The 24,291-nt window shown below is 33.8% G+C and overlaps 1 protein-coding gene across 5 annotated transcripts in view; it reads left to right on the top strand.

Annotated features, from left to right (window-relative positions):
* Ssdp (Sequence-specific single-stranded DNA-binding protein) overlaps nt 1–24,291 on the top strand; it is a 155,624-nt gene that overhangs the window by 104,059 nt on the left and 27,274 nt on the right. For all 5 annotated transcript variants that reach the window (XM_071582872.1, XM_071582873.1, XM_071582871.1 and 2 more), the window contains exons 9-13: nt 78–126; nt 662–691; nt 994–1,232; nt 3,594–3,632; nt 15,296–15,356. In XM_071582872.1, the coding sequence (XP_071438973.1) occupies nt 78–126; nt 662–691; nt 994–1,232; nt 3,594–3,632; nt 15,296–15,356 (418 nt within the window). The remainder of the gene's footprint in view (nt 1–77; nt 127–661; nt 692–993; nt 1,233–3,593; nt 3,633–15,295; nt 15,357–24,291) is intronic.

Here is a 24,291-nt window from a genome sequence, read left to right as displayed (position 1 = left end):
CTAATGCAATTATTCATGTAATGGTGTATGAAATATTTTACAAAATTTACCTTTTCACTTTTTACTTTTTCTAACAGCCACCAGGTCAGCCCATGATGCCCAATAGTATGGACCCGACGAGACAAGGTCTGTGTGACTTATTTTATGAATTGAGATGTAAACAATCATTAGAGACAGACTGTTTGAAAGTTTGAAACAGTTGTCATTTTTATCTTTCATGGTATTTAAGAAAATTGGCTCAAAAATTAAACAACATGATTGGAGTTAAATGTTTCACTTTATTATGCATCCCGAAAGAGATAAGTAACTGACATTATGTGATTTATTGGTTCATATTAACCCAGAAAGAACTGATCGAATGCCCTAATGGTCTTATCATTGTCATACCGACCTCCATCGGGCGCCCAACGTTCATTTACTTGAAGGCTTTGTAAATTAAAATAAATGTTCTGAATAATGTTTTATTGCATTAAAGCTGTTGTTTTCATTTCCTTTCCATCTTTAATGACCTAATCAGAGTTGGAATTTAAGATATGATTTCAAGCATGTAACCGAGGAGTGTTTCAATGCATGAAATGCTGGCAGGTGCACATATAAATTTAATATTCAATTTAATGCTTGTGAATAATTATACTGATTAGTTTTGAACATTATTTTCTAGGTGAAGGTGGTGACTTTGTTGGGTGGCAAGGTAAGGCATAAATAATTTTGCTAAATTCTGTAATTTTTAGTAATAAATTATTTGCATTTTGTTGATATTCTATCATTCTCTATTATGCATGCAATATTATGAAAATATAAAAATTCTATCAAGCTCATATTAGACCTATTGATTTGCTCATCAAATAGTTTCACTTTATCATTCTCTTATAATTTTGGGTCACTATCAGATATTAATCGAAAGATACTTCTCATATTGTCATGTGATGATATTAGGACATTAATAGGAAGAGTCCGTATTTACTATGACATTTTTCTTGTGATATAATTTAGGACCTCCAGGAATGAGTCCTATGAACCCACGTATGAATCCACCAAGGGGCCCTGCAATGGGACCTATGGGGCCTGGTTCTTATGCACCTGGCATGAGAGGGCCTCCGCCAAATAGTACCCTTGGTCCTGGTGGTCCAGGTGGCCCTGGTGGACCTGGTGGTCCTACCGGTCCAGCAATGCCTCCCATGTCTATGGCTGGGCCTGGTGGACGGCCGCAATGGCAACCAAATACATCTACAGTGAGTGTAAATTTATTTTCATACTTATTCAGAAATTTGACAGTATAAATTGCTAAGATTTTTGTGTCAATAAGAAATGGATTTTCAAGGTTTCTATTCCATTGTTTTGGTGATAGTTAAATGGATGGTTCTAGTAGCTATGAACTAGTTCATACTGTTCCTGTATGTTGCACCTCTTTTTTCATCACCCATAGTCTTAAAAATATGAAGAAATCTCGAAATGACTTTTTCTCTACTATGTAGAATATATACATATATCAACCAGTATTTGTATGTGGGGTATTAAGCATTTACTTTCAATGTTTTAAAGATTATTGCAGCCTGTTATAAATAATGAAAATTAGATTAAGTGTGTTTCCTATGAATGCCAATTTTTTACTTAACATTGAGTGAATATTCTACTTTCCTCCATTATGTTGACTACATTCATGTCTGCAATCTTGTTGTTTTCAATTGATTTTACATACTTATTATTTAAAAAAATGCAGCTCAGTCGTGAAAATTAGTGGTCAAGCCAAAACAACTGCATTTTGCATGAGTAAAAGAGGGATTGAGGGTGTTACATATTATTAGTAAGGTATTAAGTTATTACATAAAAGGCTTTGATAAGCATCTTACCTCATGATGTACCAGAATTGATGGATCTGAAACATAAATAGCCAAATATTTTTTGATATATACTATCTATTTTAATAGTTATGTCAATTTCCTCTTGTTTGCATCGATATATTTAGATAGCTTTGATGATTTTTTACTGTCTGAGATCGAAATAAAAATCTTCACAATACATACCAGGGCTTAGTTTGCCAATTTCGAAAACTAATAGCATCTGAGTTCATGAATCCCTTTTTTTTTATTTAGCTTTGCGGTCTAGTCACCTCATTAAAAATCTTCTCATATATTGACACTCTTTTAAGGTTTGACATTCTTTATTATCTGATTTATCAATGCCTCTCGTTGCATCTTCTTCAATAGTGCTCCTGGTTTCCTTTTTTGTCATGCCTTCATTAATTCTCTTAACTATACCAGTGATGGCTTCTTCCTTTCACTATTTTTGATTACTTTTCTGTCATTCACTATGAACAGAATTTCTTTGTGGATTAGTCATTTCCATTGTGTCTGACCTTGTCATGTGGTTGTAGTCGTTAGGGGAAGTGATAAACAGCTGAGGTCATTTATGCCATTTGAGATAGATGAGTAATTTGGTAGTAGTGATAGGATGTTTAGGGAATGGAGAAAAACCTGGTGTCAATAATAGCGTACCCTTAACAAAAGAGGCCAAGGGGCCCCTAATATTTAAGTCCCATCCAACAGAGTACTCACTCAAATGCCCTCCACAAGCACCCTAAGTTGACAGGATATCACGGAAAAATCCTGCCACCACTGGTAGGGGTTAAACCCAGGATCTTCAGGTGGAACCCATTACATTAGCTATCAAACCATCTCAATCTCTTCCTGATCTCTTCTTAAGCATCCACCATACACTTTTCACCTCCATAAATGTGTGCATTCTATAGGGAATGTTGATGAATCACTTTCTTTTGCAAAGCTTATATGTGCTGTGAGTGTATGGTTCTTCTTGAAAATATGTCTGAGATTTGATATCAATGGAATAGAAGTAGTGGAATGACTAATATTTTAAGTATATGAGTATATCTCCTTTCTCAATTATTATTAAAACTTATGAAGGCACAGCTTTGGTCTGAGACTTGAAAATTTTCACTATGGGGAATATTCCTTCAGCAATTTTGATATTCATTATTGTTGTAAAGTATATTGAGGCAGATGAGGTGCTTTAGCATTTCTTCTCAAGGGTTATGATGTCATTATTCATTTAGGATGGTAATGTATTCATACACTGTACTCATAGATTCATTAAGTTAAAATTGTTTAAGAATAATAGTCTTATTTAAGTTTTTATTTATTGATTTCTTTCATAATAGATATGTATTTTTTGGGTTGGCATTCTTGCATTGTGCTTACTAAGTACAAGATATTATAATTTCATAGTTGAAAGTCAGTACAGTACCTCCCTCTCATTTAACCCTAGGAAGTGTGTACATAGGTGAAGTTTTTTTCAATACTCGTCGAAAGAACTTCTGAACATCATACTTTAAAACATTCATTTCGCCATGGTAATAAGTAATGAAATGGGTTCTGTGTAAACACTAGTATACTATTTTTAACAATGACTTCCTGATTTACGGTGAGCTTTTTAAGACCGAATTTAAACTAATAATGATGCTGTTTTGCTAAATTAATTTATAGGTTCATTATCTTAATTATACTCAATGTGTACTCATTTATAAATTAATGTAATACATCAGTTTTTGTTTTAAAATAAATTTCATTTCCTTCCAGCCAATGAACTACTCATCATCATCTCCAGGAAATTACGGTGTAAGTATGCTGATTTTTTTATCACTCTAGATAATTTTCAAAGTAATTTCATTTCATATGCTGTAAATTTTAATTTGCACCATAAAAATTTAAATATTATTTTTATTCTGTAGAAACTGTTTTGAGCATGTATTTAAATGGAGTAAGTAATCACCCCATGCTTCCCTCTCACAAGATATTTTTGTCATTACTGTCAGAAAGTTGACAAATTAGTAAATGTTTCATATGAAAACCTGTTCTTCTTCTGGAGTAGTAGTCTTAACATTGCATTGAATAATTGAGTATCAATATTTATGGTGATAATTACTACCCTATCTCTAAGAATGTTCTGACGGATTAATGTATGTAGAAAAGAATTTGCTAAAAAGATTATTGCTAACTGCTGTTCATTGCATAATTCTTCTAATAACTCCAGTATTAATGTGACAATTAACTTCACTGCCAATTTAGGGTAATAAATGAGCTTACTTAAAAATTATGATTTTCTTCAAAAGTTAGAAACTACACATTTATAGTAAAGATGTAGGCTGGAATTTTTCCACTGTTTCTTCCTCAGTTACGGTAACCATCTGGTTACCTCGGTTACCTCTTCCTCAGTTACGGTCTGAGTTTGGTGCTACTCTTCGACTGATACCATTTTGCTCAGGTTGGAAAAGTTCTTGTTTTATGTGTGATATTATTTCCGTATATTTTCGAGGGATGACCAGTCATTTTCCATAACATTTTAATATTAATTTGACATCTTACATCCAATATGCTTAAACTTTCAATGGAATATGTGTTATACTAATTGGGCTTATTGTATTCTGTGATTTCATTGCCAAATCATATTGGATAAATTATTTTTTTTAAACTCAAGACTTTCTACATTCTCCTATTTGTGAGTCTTATCTTTGCCACACTAATGTATTTAGAACTTTCATTTTTATTTATCCATTACTCATTTTACTAATGTTTGCTGTCATCAAATGCATAGATACTTACTCTCTGCCAGTTTCTCAGTTTTGATGACCAAGAGGTGTATGCATTTTTTGCCAATCATTAAGTTAGGTGTTACAATTTTATTGGCTGTTTGCTAATTCTGAAAAATTGAATTGAAATTATTTGATGCTTCAAATTATTAGGTTAAAGGAAAAGATTTTCTCCCTTTTTTCCTTAATATCATTCATCACTTTACTGTCCCATTAAGTGGCTTACCGGTGTTTGATTTCTTGCACCCCACTCTATATTTGCTCAAAAAAATACTCAATATTTAGATATGAAAATCATAAAGCAATGTTCTTGGCTTTTCCATAATGATAATTATTGAGAGCTGATCAATAATATATTTCAACTTGCATCCAATGTATGAATTTATAATTGTAATGTGAAACCGTGGGGAAGTAATTATAGTTGCTAGAAGTTTGCTAAAAATTATGGTAAAAAACTAGCAGCTGAATATAATAGATGTCATGCCTAATTAAATAATGTTTGAGCCTGTGATGCTTTGGTTTTTCATAATACTCAAATGAAATAATATTGGTTGTCTTTATTCCCATCTATTCAGAATCATATGAGTGAAATTGAATTTGAATTAGTTCAGTAATGTTGAGTATTATTCAGTCATAGTTTTAGTAGTGTTAAATAGTTTTTGCTGGAGATCATTACTCTCCACTATCACATGAGAATAAGTGGAGAGAGGAATTTGATAGAAAGGGATTCGAAAATCACAGAAATGATAGGAAGGTATTCTTGAAGATAAGTCGTACTGGCTTCCCACCCTGAGGGCGCGGGTTCAAATCCCGGCGGTGTTGAATATTTTTCAGAGGTATCTCGATCCCTACTTGAGGGGCTTTGTGGAGGGCACTTTGAGTGAGTACGCCGTCCGTCGGATGGGACGTTAAGCCGCGGACCCCTTGGCGCCTTTCGTAAAGAGTAGGCTAATGCCGACGCCGGGTTTCTCTCCACCCTTCATCCTTTCCTGTCCTTACCCTATGGCGCAAATGACCTTAGCTGTCGGTCGCCTCCCCTCAAAACTACTACTACTACTTGAAGATAAGTCATCACTAGATAAACCAAAAATCAAATATCTGTAGCCATCCATATAGCCGTCCTCCTTATTTGTATTATATAAACATGGAATTCCCATGAGAGACTTAGCTTCATACTTATATAACATAAAAAACCATAAAAACAGTGATCAGCCTGAAGGTCGGTTTGGTAGGTGATGGTAGAGTTCATTCCATACTAAGCTCAACGGCGTGTGATATTCACACATCAGGGTAGGAGGGCCAGTTCCTTTCCCTGTGCTGGCTTTGTTTTCCCAGGAATATCTGGTACCCAAGGAATAGTACACCTGGCGTGGAGCTGAGGTTGCCCAGAGAGGCTTGCCAGAAGTCATTCCCCGGATTGTTTTGTGCAGGATGAGACTGAAAAATTTGTCATTATTTTTTGCTAGAAAAATCTGAATACCATTTTGGTATAGCTGTTTATTTGAATGATGAGTAACTTCTGGAGCATGAAATGCCATATACATAGAACAGATAATTAGACCATTATGTTCCGTTTGCTCTAACCTTAAGATATCATTTGAGTTATTGGTCTTACCAATGGTTCCATTCATACTGGTGCATTTGATGGCATGCAACACACTATTTCCGATGAAAGGGAAATAATTATCAGATTAATCATGCGAACATGAAATGAGTTTATATTTTCCGAAACACTCACTACCAGTCTTTTCTAACCAAATGGACTCTTTTTTCTCATTGTGTCTGATTTACAAATATTTTAATTTCTACTGGTATTTTGTTTGTGGAACATTTTTTTCTGCCGTAGCTAATTTTTTTTTTAAATTGCAGATGTACTATCAGTAACAGAGTTATTTCTCCTGTCCAAGTTTATTGTGTAAAGTTTTTTCCCTATATGCTGTAATAACAAATTAACATAATTCAATGACACCACTTACTTACTCCTTAATACTCACACATTTTTACATAATAATCACTGAAATGGTAGGTCTTCTTGCCATCAGATGCATGCGATCATTGATTTTGACAGTTAATTTTTCAGCTCTGAGCATATGCAGCACATTTAATCATACTTGAATGAGCCCTGATTTGACATAAGAAATTATTATTCTAGATTGCATTTTTAGTTAATGTGAACATTTACTTAAATTTGAGGTTACCGACCGGTCTGATTTTATAAATACTGCAAAAATCGATCACTACGTCTTGATCATGCTGTCATAAATCCATATTTAAGAACACAAACTCATAAATGGTCATTTTTGCTTTTAATAGCAGTTATAAAATCATTTTTGCCTTTAACCAAGGGTTAACGTTAACTTTTACTTCAATGGAATATGGTGAAACTGGGCCTCTGGGGCTAATCAAAGTAATATTCTCCAATGCAAATTATTTCCAGCAATGTTCTTTTGTCACATGCTACCTCTTAAAGGTCAATTCATAGCCCATCTGAGAGGGTAGAGGAATATAGCCTGAAAATAACTCCATGGCAGTTAGTGAAGGGAGTGACGTGAAATAAGAGACCTAAATGATCGCTTAATGGTGCGGTCCTAAGTCTAAATGCTCATTAGTGATATCATAATTTTCCCATCCATGCAGACGTTTTCTGAATCACGTTATGCCACTATGATATTAGTGCATGGAAATGCAAAACAAGATTCAGCATAAACAAATTATTTTACTGGCATGGAATTCCTGATCAAGTAATTTTTTTCCTAATCTCCTTTTTACAGTTCTTACAAATAATGTAGTAATATTTTTTGTGATTATAAGTGCATAGTAGAGGATGATGTTTTAGACACCAGCCTTGAAAAAATGAAGAAAATATTCTTTAACGTTTTTAGGAAAACTAATACTTTTGGCCCTGAAATTGAGAGGGCTATAGGGAAACGGGATTGGACAGTGGTTGTAATGATAAGTGAATGGAGAAATCTAGTAACATTCTGGGCTACACGTCATTTCATTTCTCACATTGGAGATTCTTGCCACTGCCATAATTTCTCGATGGTCAGTTTATCTTAACCTGCTTTCTACCATGTAGCATTTTATAGTTGGTCACAAAGGATTCTTTCACCAGAAAACATTGCAAGCACACTAGCTACATATTTTAGGGGCTTGGATCTTATTTCCATCATTACTTCTCAGGTGCCACAAGCTTGGTTATGTCTATAAATTACCTCTACATCACTTTGACAAGAGCACTCTTTGGTATGTCGACCCTGGACCATTTGTAATGGTGAACCATTGATTTTCTAAATGCCATTGCATAACCTTAAGCTTCTGCTGAACTGCTGAACTTTCTCTTTGGGTTTACTAAATTATATATTTAGGAGTTTTTATTCTTCCTAATACAGTAATTGTTAATGTATCTCAATGCATATCCACGCATTGATGTTAATTATTTTATGCTTTTTTTAACTTTTTCTTATATTTATTTGAACAAAATTATAGCATGCATAACTTGGTTGTGGTTAGTGTTTTAATTTTAGTTTTGTTTCTGGGGTTTTAGCCATTTTTATCCAAGAACAGTGAGTTTTTAAATATTATTTTTGCTGTCTGAAATGTCATTTCATGATTGTTAAATTAAACACTTGGGATAATAAAAATTTTATTGGTCACAGAATCATTAACAATTATAAGCCTTGTCAAGATGTACAGAGGAAGTTTTGCCAACATGTATAAATGCTAGTTTTACCTAACTGGTGTAGGTCTAAAACAGTCAATGCAGTGACTTTTTGTCATTTTGTAACTTCTGTTCATGTCGTTCCTCCTGCTACAGTAATAATCTTTAATCTTGAATGGGCCAACGCTTCTAGAAAGTTCAAATTTATTACTATTATTATTAATTGATCTCTAGTAAAGAGGCATTTACAATGAACTTCTGGTTTAGCATCAGCTTACAACTTTTTAACCAGGACAAAAAGTTTTTGTCCCTGTTTTATGGAACAGTTCCACCACATCACACCTGAATCTGTAATTTATATTACAACTTTTCTTAATCACAGGAAAAAAAGTTAGATAATTTGGGTTTATGTGTAGTAAATATATGTAGATATTACAAATGCTATTTGTCTGTGAGTACAAAAATTGTTAGTGAACGCATCATTATTTTATTACTTAAACTATGGTTATCCAATTTAGAAATGAAAGTCACATGCTCCATGCAATCAAATACCTTTTTGAGGCATCATAATTTTATTTTAATATCCTTCCCCTTTCAAGTTCATCAGTTATCAGCGTTATTAATCCATCAACTGTTTGAACATTAGATCTCCCTTCTCTAAAACCAAATTGTACCAATCTAGTAAATTTAATTCTAAGAATTTTAAAGTTGATTTTTTTTATAACTTTCTATTTTTTTATTGGGATGATAGATGTGGGCATATAGTTCAAAATTCGATTTCTTTTATCATTTTTTAAAGTTGTAATGAATTTAAAGTTTCTCGATTTGCTTAGGAATTTACCTTGAAAGAGGTTAGAGTTGGTACACACAGTCCAGAGGGTTAGCAATAGGCAATAATATGGTGGATTTCATCAGTTCATGACAAGTAAAAGATATCTTTACTGTCCAGACAGATCATATTTTCACAAAATTTATAACATAGGTCACTAACTAAATGTCTTATGACAATCTTCCAAGTAAAGGTATTATTATTTGAATCCAATTTCATCCTAACTTCTTGGACAGTAACATAAGAGAACTCTGGGTTATCAACAAAATTACTGAGTTTTAACGGTACCCATGGAAGTCATTAGCAGAGAAAGGATATTTAAATAAAATTCTCCTTCTGTCTGCTTCTGTTTTTATCATTTTCCGTCTAGCCTTATGCTGATTACCTGCCTTACTGATGTACTCTATATTTGCTTTTAATTCAGTCTCTTAAATTGCATTTATATAGGTCCTCCTAGGGGAATGGTATTCAGATTTAGACTAGTTAGATACTACAATCATATCTTTCTTGTGAAGTGCAAAATCATTGAATTTCAGCTTTTCAAGATCATCAGAGAATCATTTTCTCTAATGAATTTCGTTGATTAAAGAGCTATTTTTTGTACATAACAGGAAAATTTCTGCACAGTGGTATTCTTGGGGAATATCACATAGCATATCGATACGGCCCTCTCCTATGAAATGTTTGAACAATATGGGCATTGTTCTAACCCAAGTATTCGGTACAATCTGGTCAGGAACTTAGATTTGGAAGTTCTAAGGCTGGACCACTGGTCTGATAAGCCAGGATCTATTGTCAAGATGTTAATGTTTTTTCTCTTGGAATAGGAGCAATATTATGCAATATACTTTCAAGGATAGTATGAGATATTTTCAATTATAGTCAGGTATAGTATATTTTGTGATATACTTTTCATGCTACACTCCCTCTTTCCTAGATACATTAGTGCTGAAATCAATACATTAATGTTTAATATTTAAAATTGGCCATAAAGATCAGTAATTTTTAAGCTGGATCAAGAAAATGTATCTGTCGCCATTAAGAGAATGGTTCAGGGATATTATTGTTGCATAATTAGGGATTTGTTTGACTGCTAGAATATCAAAATACTCTTGCAGACAGTGTGTACTCACATTGATAGGAAAAGTGGTTAATATAATCATTGTCGCTAAGAATGACGAGTCTTGTTTCATTCACTTAGTGACCATGCTTTTGGCCATTGCTGACTTTTGGTAATCAATTTTTTCATTTCACAGCAACTCTTTTTGATCTAAATGGAAAATTATATTACTTATTAAACCATTTTAGGCAACCATCGCACTATTTATTTTATTCATACTTCTAAAATCATTATTTGGATGAGACTTCATATTTCACTGTTCAAGCATCTAACATTTTTCAAAATCCAAGATAATATTTTTGGAGAGTGAAGCATATCTGCTGTCATGATCCACTGACCTAAGACCATATTTCTCATATTAAACCTGAGCCACCGTCCATTGATAAAGGCAAAAAAAGGTTATTTGGTAAATATTCACTGAAAAGAAATTCACTATACTGCATTTTTTAATAAAATTTGTATATTTATTTTGCCAATGCTGAAGATTAGCTATTACATGCCTTTATCTATTTTTTATGTTGATCCACTGACTCTAAAATTAATAAATTGTAATGGCTCATTTCCATAATTTTAAGAGCAATGCTACACCTGATGCTTAGGATCATGACCAACTCATACTTAGGTTTGAAAGCCATTATTGTATACTCTGTTCAATGCTTTCATATAAGTTAAAAGGTGAATGTGGTCTCGCCAGACAGATTAATCAAATGAGGGGCAGATAACTGCAGTAACTAGTTTTCAAGTAATGCAAAGCAAAAAGCAAATAAGCCTTATTAGTCATTCATATGCACAGTGTAGAAAAGTCAATTTGCTCTCTGTTCTACCTGAAATGTTCCAGCTGACGAATTAAACTGGGAATATTGTTTAATTGATTCTATTCAGAGGTGCTACCATTAAAAGCTTAAATTCACTGTAGAATAGCTCCCCTGTGTATAATGCATAGTAATAGTGCCTTAAGTACTATATCTAAAGCATTTGTAAGACCTTAGGCATGATTTTTTAAAACGAACGTTTTGAATGTAAAAGATGATAGTTTGAAAGGTTGAGTGGCAATGGAATATTAAAGACTAATAGAGGGTAGAATGTTAGGCTAACGAGGAAGAGGGCGGAAAAGGATAGGCATGCTGAATGGAATGAAGGGAAGCAGACTGTATACAGAATTGAAGAAAGCTTCAATGTAGTTTGGGGTGACATGGTTTGTGAAAGAAATGGAGAAATGTTAAGTTTGCGTCCATCGAAAACCTACCTGAAACATAAGCTTTGATAATTTATGCATCCATGATGCAGTGAGCATATTAGCCTTGGCAGAAGAAACTTTTAAGCAGTATCATTCAGTTTAAGTATCAGAAAAGATTGAAAGACATCTTGTGTATTTGAATAAATTAGAACTGGTGATTATTAATTTTATGCATGCTTTGGTGCCAATGAAATCTGAATTTAAAAATACTTATCAGTTCACTTTTTCAGGAAGGATTTATATAAAATCAGTAATTGTTTTCCAATGTGGTCAGAATTCACCTCTTATCTACGTTTTCCAATTGCGATCTCTGTTAAAGTGTTGCCTCATTTAATCATTCTTCATCATTCATGGCATCTTGCTTATTGTGTCAAAAAACAATATTATTACAGTATTAGATCCTCAGCTGTTTGTTTAAACTATATTTGTTAACTTCTTAGTATAACATGCTTTGACTAAAAGCTTGTTAAATTATGAGAACCTCTTTAAGTGAATCAAGGATCTGCCATAGTCAATATGCAATACTGAAAATGTCTTTTTAAAAACATTGGGGTAGTGATATAGTAGCAGGTCATTAACATTCTTTGATATATTCGTCATTAGAGATGATAGGTGCCTGTCAGATATCTCTACCACTTATTCAGTCTAAAAGCACAGTATTTTTCAAACCAGTTCTCTCTGCAGGCTGATTTTGAGTGAATGAGCCTCTGCAGGATGCCTCCCCCATTTGCTGTAGCCAAACGTGGATACTGAGGAGTTTTTATAAACCACATCCATTAAATTTATCGTGTATTAGCAATTGTTTTTCCTGGAATATTTAAATTGCTGTAAGAATCATTTAGACATGCTTCCTTTCCTAGTATTCACAGTCTGTGATATACAGCCAGAAATTATTTCTCTTCAGTGGCAGATTTGTTTTTACATATAAAATATTTGCACAGTACATGTTAGTTACTATGGCAAGCTTTTTAATATAGAAAATAAAATTTTGGACTCTAATGATTCACTAAATTTTGTTGTGAAATTATTGAGAAAAACTACCTTATGTGTGGCTTTCAAGTGACCCATAGAAAGCATGTCACAGTTTAAATTTTTACTTCATTGGATAATGCAAGCTGATTTGACTAGAACTCATCCAAAAGATATGGAAAAAATAAAAATAAAATTAATTTGTGTCTTGCACCTTAAAATCTGTTATTCCTTTCTCTATAATATGAAAGTATTCCACCATCTTTATTGTCTCAAGCTTTTTTTGGGGTCTCAAGTTCTTGTTTTACATCAGAAATTCTTTCTTATATTGGTCTCCCAGCTCTTCAAATGGTCATTTCTCATTTTAATTGCATTGCATTGTAATCATTGAATAAATATTGTTTACTTTGACCATTAATTTGGCCTGACCTGTTTCTACAGATCCATCAATTACATTTTCCTCTTCAAATCCCCTAAAGCCCTGAATACATTTATAATAAAACAGCAGTACATCTGTTTGTAGTAGGTTAAGATGGAAAAGTAGGCTCATCTTCTGAGAAGCCAACTAGCAATGCCAGCAACCTTCATGTGAAGTACAAACAACAAATAAATGAAATTCGTCTGTGGGTCCATGGAACTCAGATTAACATAACTTGTAGGCTTATTGTATTATTATTATGTTCACATCGCGATATTTATGGTTTTGGAAGTATTTATTATAGGTATTAAGTGATTGATATTAATTTTCCTGTTTTATTTAATACCGAGTAGTAATTGTGAGAAATTGACTCTCATTATTCTTTGCAGCCTATCTTTCATAGGTTGACTATAATTTGGAACAGATTTGTTGAATATTAAATAGATTGAATGTATAGTAATACTTTTCTGGTACTGTATATGCCCATGTGGTAAACAGACTCATAAATGTCTCTATTTGAGATACCAGTAATCTGAGTGGTTCATGATTTAAAAATTAATGTTCAGTAGACCACCCCTAAATATGCTGTCTTTTCAAATTCTCTGCAGTGAGCCATCAATTTGTACAGATTTCAGCTGGTTCAAAATAGCACATTTCTCTTAATAATGAAATCCAGGTATAGTAAATATATGCAAGACATACAAAGACATTATACTAACACAGACACAGTACTAATTATTTATGCCAATTCTGTGGGAGTATATTCAACAGATTCAGGCGAGATGTAGTGGAAGTTCATCATTATGAGAAAAACAAATTTGCACGTTTCCAGAGATTTATTGAAATTTAGAGAAATCCATTGGAGTAGGTTATTTTTTTTCTAAACTCTAATTATGTAAATATTGGGCTCCTTGTGCTTCTTTCTCAATGAGCTTTATTTTAAAATTTCAATTATATTTAGGGCTAGCTCTATGCGACTTCCAAGAAGTGATCGTGTCGCTGCTAATATGCTAAAGAATGTAATTACACAATATGCAAATATAGTAATACTGATTTCTGTTCCAATGACTACACGCATTGTAGTGAAATCACAGTTAAGGTCATTATGTTTGTGTATAGGTTGCATACTTGCAGTGTAATTTCAAATGGTGGCCTAGGTGTTCTTACCTGATGGCTTGAAGGTATGCTTTATACTAGGTTTCCAAAACTAAATAAATTGGCTTTAAATGTGAGATACACCATAGTAGCCATGCTATGGATTATATTAATGTTGGGTTTCCACATGTGCTTAAGAGAGTTTTAAGGAAATTATGATGTGTGTTCAGGTGGGATTGAAACTTGTTAGCTTGCTGGAAGTTGACTCATTATTGATAGAGCCTGATGCATACCTTTACTTATTCAAAGATTTCTTCCTTCATATGGTGCATTCATAAGTGACATTCTTTATCTTCGGCCATACTTGACACACATCATTTGATTTCTATTACCTTTTATTTTTTAATTTATTTTCAAACATTAGAAGTACCAAATGCCTTTAAATGAATTGAGTGGTCTGTGTTTGTTGTGGGTGTGCAAATGTGTGTGTATGTGATACAAGTAGTTCCTATTCTTTTTCCTGTAAATATTTATTTGTGAAATATTTTTGGACTCTCATTAACAATTCACCTTCATTGTATGAAAAGTGTATACTTTTTGTGAACTTAAAAGAGGATTTTTATCCATGCTACACTTGTGTGTATTTCTCTTCAACCCCATCACAGGGAATTTTAAATGCTGATATTAACCATGTAAAATTAATAATAATGTATTACTTAAATGAGCACATAATTAAATTAACCTTCTTCAGTGATAAATCAAATGGCTTTGCATCTGACATATTTTACTACTATATACGTGATGTAACATCAATGTAGGCCATAAAATTGCTAATTTTTTTGTGAAGTGTTTAAGGGAACATCCCAAAGCAGCCCTTATCTGGAAAACATGTAATAATTGATTTTCCTTGCTCAAACTGTTCATTTTCCAAATATATTTGGAAATAAAAAAATATTTCATGCAATTTAAAGTGAGTGCTGCTCTTATTAGGAAATATCATTTCAGATTTTGTGCGTTGCATTTTATATTGCTCGTGCATTGATAAACACTGAATGATCAGTGTAAAGAAGTTTAGTAAACTCAATAGGCTACTTCTTCTCAAGTGTATTTGCAGAAATGGATTTTTTTAACTTCTCCTGTCTAAAGCAAGCAAACTAGATAATTGGAATGGTGAAATCATTCACAGTGAAAAGATGAGTTAAATGAGCTAATGGATCAAATGAAATTGGCCTATATGAAGTGAGAGATATGCATCTAACATTCTAGGAGATAAAAATTTCACCATATCTCCAGTATCACTGTGTAGGTTAGTTAACAATGTGTCTATTTTACTTCAGCCATTTGCTTTTTTATCTTCTTCCAGGGACCTCCTGGTTCAACAGGCCCTCCAGGTCCAGGCACCCCCATAATGCCTAGCCCTCAAGGTAAGATTATTCTACTATTAAATTCATTCACTACCACCTTTGGTTGGATCTAATAAAAGTATGTTTTATTCCATTTTGGATGATGTTTTTGTTCTAATTTTTGAGTTTGTTTTCTCATAAGTCATTTCCTTCCCTTTGGTATAAGTGATGTATTTGACATAAGAATAGTTATGAAACAACTAAGTAGTTATTAAGGAAGATGTGAGGTTTTTTGTCTACTTGGATGGTTTATAAGTACTTAAAATGCTAAATACAACATTCTATGCAGTGCTTATAGTGTTGTGCCTTGTGGCTCGACAGCATGTTAGAATGTGGCTTAAATGTAACAGTATTTTTAATAACCATCATATCCTCTCAGAAAACCATAATTTTTTTCTGCATATTTTTACAATATTTTGATGATTTTTATATGGATGCAAAAAAATTTGGGGTGGTTCAAAGTACTTGTAACAGCTGAGTGGCGAGGTATTTTTAATTACTATGTGCTGTGCATTAGAATTTTTAGAATAAGGCAACAATGAATCAACACCACTGACCCATCCACTAGGCTCAAATGAAAAAGGAAAGCAATAGTTATGTTAAAGCTGCTAGAAACCAAGTATTGAAAATATTTTGGTCAACATGCATACTAAAATTGCATTTTAATCAGCAAATTTTTTCTCTAGTCTATAAAGGAAAGATTTCGACCTGAGGCAAATCCTGAAAGTGAATAAAAATTGTAGTATTATCGAAAATGGGTAAATTTGTGTGGTTGATCTCTGAAAGTGGTTATCTGATAATGGCCCTTAATGTCAAATTGAATTGATAATCTTTTCACTAGGAATGGCCACTGAAATAATGAAAATTTTTATATATTCGGAATAAATCAAAAGATTAATTGAAAAAAGTATAATATTATTGTTATTATGTAATTTTGGTATGGCTGAATAATCAGTCCTCTTGTCTAACATTATTTTGCATTATCAAGGGCCTTCATTTCAAACTATAGATTGCCCACTTGCTTTCTGAAACAGTCAAAATAAAAAAAAATCTGGTTTCAGTTTTCAGCCCGACATTCTATAATAATCTATCTCTTTTTAAGCCTGTCAATATGTTATTAGTGATAGTTTCCTTGTTGCATTCATACCAAATTCTTCCCATGACCTCTTTGACTGTTTAATCTGTTAACTTCCCTGCAGAAATCTCTTTTCTGGTTAATTTCAATATTCATAAGAGTCTGTTTATCATTTTGGGATTTTATACTCCGTGATGAATTTAATATTACAAAGAAAATTACTTAGGTCTGTTTATACATGCAGTATACAATAAATTTAAATGAAAAAATTGTTTTTTCGCCTCCTTGTTTAGGTGTTGATACTTTTTCAAGGAAATCCAAAGGTGGGAAATTATACAATGGTGTGTTGAATGTCTATATAAATGATGTTACAAGTACTGTGAACAAGCTGCTTCATATCATGGTATTTTGACTTGGATTAAGTTACTTTTTGCGGTCTTGTAGAGTAAACGTTTTGGTAATATCCAGTCAATACAATAAGAGTTCTAGTTATATTTACCATTATTATTAAACTGGGCTAGATGACTTAAGTTAAGAAGTTAAAAGGTCTAAAACATAGGTTCTAATAAGGCTAAGTTATGTGGTCCATCTATCTTATATAAATAGAAGGAAAACATTTTTTTGAAACAATAGTTAATTTATTTGATTTGGTAACATATGATTTTTGAAGTCTTCATCACTTTTTCAGCATGTGAATTAGTGTAAAAAATTCTTGAGGGAAAATTTTTATAATATAATTAACTTAATGTATTTACTTACATATATGCTGCCTGTAGGGTTGTTCAACATTGAAAACACCGAAAGAATTATTGATGAAACATTGAAAACATTAGCTTCTACATTTAAGTTTAAATTGTACTGAATTGGGATTACCTAATCATATACTACAACTTGGGTGTAGGGAAAGTGAAAGGGTACATACCCTTATCCTTTAGAATTAATTTCAAAATATTTTACATTAATAGTCTCTGCTTTGTATTTGTTTGCAAGTATAAAATAAATTTTTGAAATGATATTTTAGGTTAATGCAGCCTATATGTGATTTATGTAACATGTTACCCATTTGGTGATATTAACTGTAGGTTATTAGCCTTAATTTAAGGATTTAAGTCAGTTCTAATGAAATATTTGTCCAACAGTCTAATTTTTTGGAATTTTATGCTCATATTTATAGCAGTCTCCTAGCTCTGGGAGACTGCTATGAAGTTTCCTAAGTAAAAATTTCCCATGTAATGCTCTGGCACTGGAAGTTCCATAGGAGTCTTCTACATGTAAAAATCATGAGTAATTTTTATGTAGGATAATAGTAGTGCCCTCCATAGCTGGGAGATGAGTAAAGATATGCATTACAGTATTGAAATAAGGGTTTTTTTTTAAGCTTGGAGGTTAGATTAGTGACACATGATCTGACTATGGTTAAATATTTTGCTTATCATTTATGTGAATTATCATAAGCTTTCATCCCAATTTATCATAAAGACTATAAGTTGTGACAAGAAATTGTTTTGAAGGTATGTTGGTGGTAAAATGTAAATTAAATTGTGCATCTTACTAGCTAATGATGCCCTGGGTGCATGTTTGTGTGGCCAGCTATTGCCAATATTTTTCCAAGGCCTAGTGTTGTGGTTCATAAAAGTAAGATTGCGATCACCAGTTAATATTAATTGTTAAAATAAAACAGAATATTGCTCAATGCAGTATGTTTAAAATGTAACGTATTTATTATGCATATGTAAGTAGATATGTGGTAAACTCTTAATATGCCATAATTTTTAATGGTTTAAAGAAGTTTTAATGATAAAATCAACCAAACATAAATGGCCATTTGATTAAAATCTCCATTTATCTTCTTATTGTTGAACAATTTTCCATGAAATTATCATCTTTTTCATTTTTAAAAACTATTTGCATTCTCTATGATGGGAGAAATTTTGAGCAGAAAGATAGTAAAGTTATTAATGTCATTTCTTTAAACTTCCTGTTGAGCTTAGAAGACCACACAGACATTTTTTGGTGGGTTAATATGATGCACTCATATGCTGATAGGGAAAGTTGTGTAGAGTGGTTATGTGCATTAAAGTTGTTTTCATCTGCTAACATGGAAGGATATACTAGTGGGACCTATACTTAAGTGTTGCTTACATTCACAAAGCCTAAGGATACACTAAGACCTAAGTATTATCATGCAATTTTTTAAAAATGGGGATGGTCAATGTTTTTTAAGGATCATGTATCCTATGTATAGGGTTATTAACTTATATATACATTAAAATCTCAAGAAGTAGGTATTCAAAACAATCAGAATGGTATTATGAGTGTAACTTAAGGAGAAATATGATGTAACCTGTTCACATTTGGGCTACAGAGTATTAAAATTTTGGTTGTAGAAATTTCTCAATGACATCGTTACTTCTCATCTATTACACATTATGGACATAAAATTTCAGCCCTGCTTGTCAATGTATATATAAAACAATAAAATGAGCTCTAAGGGTGAAGGTGGAGAAGGATGGCTGAAGGATAAATTAACATTAATCACTTTCTCTTTTTGGTTTTGTATTGCTTGTTTTAATTTCAAATTTTGGGTGAAAAAGGTACTATAAGATTCACCGATGGATGTCATGTTAACCCTTGAGCATGGTCTTCACTTGAATTACACCTTATCATCACCTGTACCGAAAGGCCTAAACTATCTTGTTTTTCTATTTTTAAATATCACAAACTTCTCCCCAATTATCATACATGGACACTGGGAGGGCTGTATGGAACGGGGTATTGCACCATAAAAACGTGTAAGGCATTGTGCCCCTTCATGATTATAGTGCTATGCTTTCAATACTTCATGACTGTACATTTCAAGGGGGTGATTGGACAAAAAAAGTCAAGACTATAGTCAGTGACAAATTTGTACTTGTGAAAATGTTGGCAGCAACACTTCATGGGCATGTAGCCCATAGATTTCATGCTTATAAATTTAAACTTTTAAAGTAACATGAAAGAAAGTATTATTAGTCTTCAACCCACTGCTTAGACATTTAGTAATCAGGATTGGCAATCATTGCAATTTTAAATTCCTCTCGGGTCCTCCACCGGGTTATATTGTCCATATCGGCCCACCTGGTAGAGGACCCGAGAGGAATTTACGCAGCTGGTACGCCGGGAAAACACCAAATCTTTTATCATTGCAATTTTAGATAGTCTTAAGGGTGAAGGGAATAGGTCATCTATATATTTTATTTAATGGGGTTTAGGTAAACGTATTCATGTAAATTTTTTAAGGTACATATACTGTAATGAAAGACTGATATTGATTGACTGCACCATATTTACCTGGCCAGCTTATGTAGCATCAGAATACTAGTTAAACCGAGGAGAATGCAAATCTCGTTTATTGAGGAAAGTGCTATCTCCTTGAACCATAAAATTGTATGTTAGTGTGCAAGGGGATATCATTGTTGACTTCGAAATGGGAAATTCTAACACATTTAAGAGTTTATTGCATACTCATCTTCCGTTAATCATAGTGACTTCTGATCAATGGGGCATTAATAAAATAATTGTGTTGGGCACACACCATGGGTTTATCCCTCTGCTACTCTAATGCGTTGTCAGTTTGGTGTGTGTGCTGTAACATAATATTATTAATGTCTCGATTAAGTCACATTAAAGTTATTTCAATTATTAAAAAGTACCAATTTTATCAACTATTTATCATTTTATTCTATTTTTTACACTCTTTTGACTGCAGTTTTTCTCTTCTGACTCTAGCTTTCTTATTATTCATGAGCTATCCTTTAGCATGTTAATGTTGTAATTTTCTGGAGTATTCACTCCCTGGCTGAAATTTTTCTCTATGTATTTACTCCATTCCTTAGCTTATTTTTTCATGGCCAGGTTAATGCATTGCTTTATCTGCATGTTATAGAACAAGTATTGGGATACCTTTGCTAAAGTTGCAATATGCCATGTAGATGCAGTCTTCATCAACCATACTTGTATTGCATGTCACATCTTCCTCTCCTAGTTCATTGGTTTTGGGAATCTTCAAATGACATGAAGCATTTACTGTAGCCCTATCAATAGGCAATATAAAATTGTTCAGTGCTGATCAGCCATGGGCTTTAAAAAGATATTTATAACATCTTGGATCCTGAATATATCAGGTAATTGTATAAAATGTTCAGGTTATTGTCTGCGTTTTGAATCCTTTTTTCACCATCAATGGCTGCACTTTGCAGTGATTATCATTTAGGCACGAGAAAATCTTTCTTTATTACAGAAGCATCCTAACTCATTCATTTGATAGAAGTAATTTTTATGGGAGGCGACCAACAGCTAAGGTATTTGCACCATTAGGAATGGATGGGAAAGGAAGGGTGGAGAGAACCTGGCATCGGCATTAGCCTACTCTTGTTGAAAGGCACCAAGGGGTCTGTAGTTTAACTTCCCCCAACTGGCATATGTCTTACTCACTCAAAGTGCTCTCCACCAAGCACCTCAAGTAGGGATCAGGATACCATGGAAAAATATTTGTCTCCAAATTTGTCACCAGGCCCTCTTGGTGGGAAGCTAGTACGTTAGCCACCGCACCATCCTGATCCCCTCATTCATTAGATATACATATATACCGCTATATTGAATGTTTATTAGAAAATGATTTTATAATGAAAATAAGTACTTGCTGGATTTATGATCTTATAGTTTTTGATAACACAAGTTTATCCAAAGGGATATAATACTGAACAGCTTTAATGTGGGGTTTATGCATTAGGGAATAGTGCATTCACTTTTCCTCTTCCCTGCATTAAATTGTTCATTTTCTAATAATTTATATTTTTAATAAGTTGGTTAAATTTTAGATCATACCGGTTATCACACTCATTTCACATGAGCCAATTTTGAGGTTAAAAAAAGCTTGTAAATATATTAGGTGACAATTGTGTGTACATACAGTTCTAAATATGCAAATGGGGTATCGCTTATTAATAGACAATTCTTTTCATCGGTTAGTTAGTCTAGTAATTATTGTTGTGTGATGTTATGCTAACCAGAAATTCAGAGGAGAATACAGGTATCATAGGGAAAGGCACCAACCCTCTTTCTTGAATATGTGCATTCCACACATTGTATGCTTTTGTATTAAAGCAAGCTCTACCTACTATCCCGACAAATGAAACTTTTATATGAAAGCAAATGTATTAAAAAATGTATAAATGAAAATGTAAATCCTTATACGTGCAAGTAGTGGCATCTGTCAAGAGTAATTACTCAATTGAACCCCCTTCAGCTGCAATGACCGCTTCAATCTTGTCCTGAATCGATCGTACGCACTCTTTAAAACGGCGCTGTCCATATTCGTGAATGCTGCTACAATAGCGGTGCATAGAGATGCGACATTAGGGTGCCTCATCTTATTGTTAACTATTTCGACTACACTGCGAACATAATAGTTGAGGGGGTTCAAGTCCGGGCTATTCGGGGGCCAGAACTCCTTTGACCAGAACAGGTCAATGTTATCTGAGAGCCAGTTTTGGACTAAATGACTCATTTGAGCTGATGCACCATCCTGTTGAAAGGCATATTGTCTCCCCGAGGCCACAGTTACCATACACGGTTTCACGACATTATTCAAAATTTGTAAAATTCTTCTGAAATCAGTGCCTGAGCATTTTCTTGGATGAGGAAACATTCCCCAGACTTCTCCAATGAATTATACTTAGCCACAATATCGTAAGCAGTTGATCTGGGGTACTTGAAGAATCGAACTATTTCACTGGGCAAACGCCCAGCGAGAACACTTTCGATAATAGCGGCTCTTTGATTGTACTCAGCACTTGTACCTAACATCTCAGCCATTTTGAGGTTATGACTGTTTACTAGATGCTTATATCTTTCAAGAACCCCAATCGCGACCTCCAGAGGGACTCAAATGGCAGGTAATCCAAATTGAAATTTGTCTGGAGATAACCGCCACACCCTGTACTTACCTAGTGGTTGGGCATCTTAAATAACCCAACAAATAAATATTAGCTAAGCTAGTCAAAAGGGCAATTGTGTGATAAGAAAGAGTTTATGGTTTATATTAACTAAATTAATCAATGTGGTTGGATGGCATTTCCTGGTTAACCTAATCATAATGGGTTCAAATACCCAACGTGGCCATGTTGTGGTATCACAAAATGGACTAATCTGAATGGGTTCTTTAGCTCAAATTGAGCTTAGCAATTGAAGCACCATAAAACCCAATAAATACCTTGGCACATTAGTGTAGAGGGAAATTGGGGATAAAGATTAGATCTCAAAGCAAATTGGATTTCTTCAGCATCTGTGTGGTTAGTTTTTGGTGTGCTGCTGCTATAGCCATTAGCTTCATAAAGCATTATATGAAAAAATAACTTTTGGCAAATGGTTTCACGTACTCTTGAACTCTCTCTTCAGAAGTGCCTTTCAACTTTCCCTCGCGGTACTTGTTCGCTATTGGTCTCGTTCCTAGGTCAAACCAAAACTCTTGACTATTCAAATTTTCCGTAACCCATCACCATCCAGAACCCTTACTTCTTACTATCATAAATTGTTGGACTTCTTCTTCTCTTGGTGGCTCATGATCCTGCAACCCTGCATCCTACATGTTTCAATACCGTCAGTGTGATGTTATTGAGTTGAGGCAATTTTTTTGCAAGAGGCTCAACTCAGGAAAATTTGTAAAACTTTATTGTATGTAGTTAATTGCTTGTGACACGAAATTTTTGGCAAAATGATGAAGCAAGATGATGAATATATCTCATGGGCGCTATTTATGGAAGAGATACTCAATATGGATTTAGATACTCAATATGGATTTAGATACTCAATTGAGGTTCGCTAAATGACTCTATAAAGAGTTCACCCATTTTTAGTCGTAGTTTTAGGGGAGGCAATCAACAGCAAAGGTCATTTGCGCCACTAGAAATGGATGGGAAAGGAAGGGTGGAGAGTAACCCAGTGTCAATATTAGCCTACTCTTATTGAAAGGTGGCAAGGGGTCTGACGTCAAGTCCTATCTGATGGACGGCGTACTCACTCTCTCGACGTACTCACTCTCTTGGCGTACCCACTCTCTCAGCATACTCACAAGTGCTCTCCCCAAGGCACTTCAGGAAGGGATCGGGATACCACTGAAAAATATCTGTCACCTCCAGCTTTTGAACCTGGGCCGTATTGGTGAGAAGCCAGTATATTAGTCACCACACCATCCCGATCCCCTTTCAACCATTTGATATTATGTATTTAATGCCTACAATTTTTGGGAAAATTCAGTGTAAAGATACCTTATAGAAATATTATTTGCGCTAGGTGGGTCGCGGTAGTCCAGTGGGTAGAGCGTTGGGCTGCTGATCAGAGGGTCCCGGGTTCGATTCCCGGGCAAGGCACTCTGGGCACCTGCAGCTCCACCCAAGCTAAAGTGATTTTTCGGGTACCAGGTCTTCCCGGGAAACCATAACCGGCACAGGGAAAGGAACTGGCCCCCCTACCCTGATGTGACTTTTCACACGCCGTATAGGGCTTAGTACTGGGTGATCTCTATCATCACCTACTAAACCGACCTTCGGGTTGATTACTGTGTTTATGGTTTTATGGTTTTATTTGCTCTAGCTGAAATATGGTTTAATTTACTTGAAAATAAAACTATATCATCAACTTTGGCTTTAAACCATTTCAACCAATAACTAGGCCATTTAGGGAGTGGTTTCTTTTAAAATTAAATTTGAGTTTAGCACCAAGTTCTTTTGTCAACCCATTCTCTCACCTAAACACTCCAATAGTGTAAAAATAACTGAAATATGATCACTAAAGATAAAATAATGTGATACATTGAAAAGCTAGTATAATAGCAATTTTAAG

The sequence above is a fragment of the Hetaerina americana genome, unplaced genomic scaffold, assembly GCF_022747635.1.
Source record: "Hetaerina americana unplaced genomic scaffold, ioHetAmer1.1.p SCAF_12, whole genome shotgun sequence".
NCBI lineage: Eukaryota > Metazoa > Arthropoda > Insecta > Odonata > Calopterygidae > Hetaerina > Hetaerina americana.
Note: the sequence above shows the minus strand (reverse complement) of the source record. Positions and strands in the feature narration are given on the sequence as shown.